Source organism: Dipodomys ordii, unplaced genomic scaffold, assembly GCF_000151885.1.
Source record: "Dipodomys ordii isolate 6190 unplaced genomic scaffold, Dord_2.0 Scaffold37, whole genome shotgun sequence".
NCBI lineage: Eukaryota > Metazoa > Chordata > Mammalia > Rodentia > Heteromyidae > Dipodomys > Dipodomys ordii.
Window position 1 is genome coordinate 3,821,504 of NW_012267253.1, and position 1,393 is coordinate 3,822,896.

The 1,393-nt window shown below is 48.3% G+C and overlaps 1 protein-coding gene across 1 annotated transcript in view; it reads left to right on the forward strand.

Moving 5' to 3' along the window:
* The first annotated feature begins 1,176 nt into the window (after positions 1–1,176).
* Positions 1,177–1,393, forward strand: part of Mta3 (metastasis associated 1 family, member 3) — a 146,650-nt gene continuing 146,433 nt past the window's right edge. Inside the window, exon 1 of the mRNA XM_013017904.1 lies at positions 1,177–1,317. Coding sequence (XP_012873358.1) covers positions 1,177–1,317 — 141 coding nt within the window. The remainder of the gene's footprint in view (positions 1,318–1,393) is intronic.

The following is a 1,393-nucleotide window of genomic DNA, read 5'->3' on the forward strand; positions in this document are numbered from 1 at the left end:
TACAATTCTACTACCCTTGGCAGTTCTATAACTCTAGGTGACTTATTCTGCCTATTGGTATGTCAGCTCAGAAATGGGAGTGATGTTAGATACATTTTTAGTGGGATTTCCAGAAAGAGTTATGATAAACAACAGCTATGAAGTATGTATCACAGGAAATTTTTTCTTTCTCTGGGCCAGGAGATCTGACTGGGGATCACAAAAGTTTTCTGGGGTTAAAAAAAAGCAACAGGCACCTGTTATTTGCATAGTGCTTTATGCTTTCTGGTTTACAAAGCATTTTCAGATACCATCACAATTGATCCTTCGCACATCTGTGAGTATAATTACTGTCCCTATCTTATAGGTTAGAAATCACATCACAGAGTCAATCAGCTTAATTAATTAATTAATTAACTTATCCTGGTGACACCTGCTACTCTGGCACAGGCCTCAAACTCACAGTAGCACATAATTCTATCACTAGACATTCCCAACAACTCACAATAGTCAAGGATCATCTTCATGTTTACTATGCAACAATGTCTGGGTGTAGTTTGGAAAGTTATTTGTGTTCATTTGTGGATAATCAGACCGGTCATGGATTCTACTTTTCTTTTTTCTTTTCTTTGAGTGTCTATGTAGTCCAGGCTGGTCTTGAACTGGGGATCTTCCTGCATCAGCTGGGACTATAGACTTGTTCTGCCACACAGAGTTCTAATCAACAGCCTCTTGTGAAAACAGGGGTTGTCTAGAGAATTAGCATGGGGAAATAAACCATTTAAAATCTTTAGACACAATATCTGTTTATCAGCGGACTGAAATATCTCTTCCTTTTTGGGTGGCGGTGACGGATTGTAGGGGCCGTGTTCCCCTCACTCTTAACAAAATTCTGTTTTCCATTCTCAGCACTCTGTATATAGGGCCTGTCTGGAGGCAGGGCCTCAGGGTGTCAGGAAGACGTTGTGTCAGGCCCAGGTGTGGGTGAACTGCCTATGCACAGACCTGCCAAGGCGGTTAGGGTGGACTTGGGAGGGAGCCAGTTTTTCTTCTCTGGCCGCAGCTGGGTCTCGGAACTGGGGAAGCTGGAGCACGTGTGGTCTTCCTGGCCTCGGGGCCCGCAGCCCTCAAGCCGCCTGGGTAACCTTGGCTTCCAGCTTCCCCAGAGAGCTACTGCATCGGAGAGTTTGCACAGAGATGGGTGCTGGGGTTGGGGGGACCCCCGAGGTCACGGATCCTGGGGTTCCCCAGAGGTGGAAGCAGGTGGCAGGATTCTCAGAATGGGGCCGGTACCCTCAGGCGCCTCCCCGCGGGCCGGGTCGGTGCGAGTGTGAGGGTGTAGGTGTGTGTGCGTGAGGGTGTAGGCTGAGGCTTGGGGCCCAGGTCCACCCAGCAGCTAGACCCCCCTCCCCCC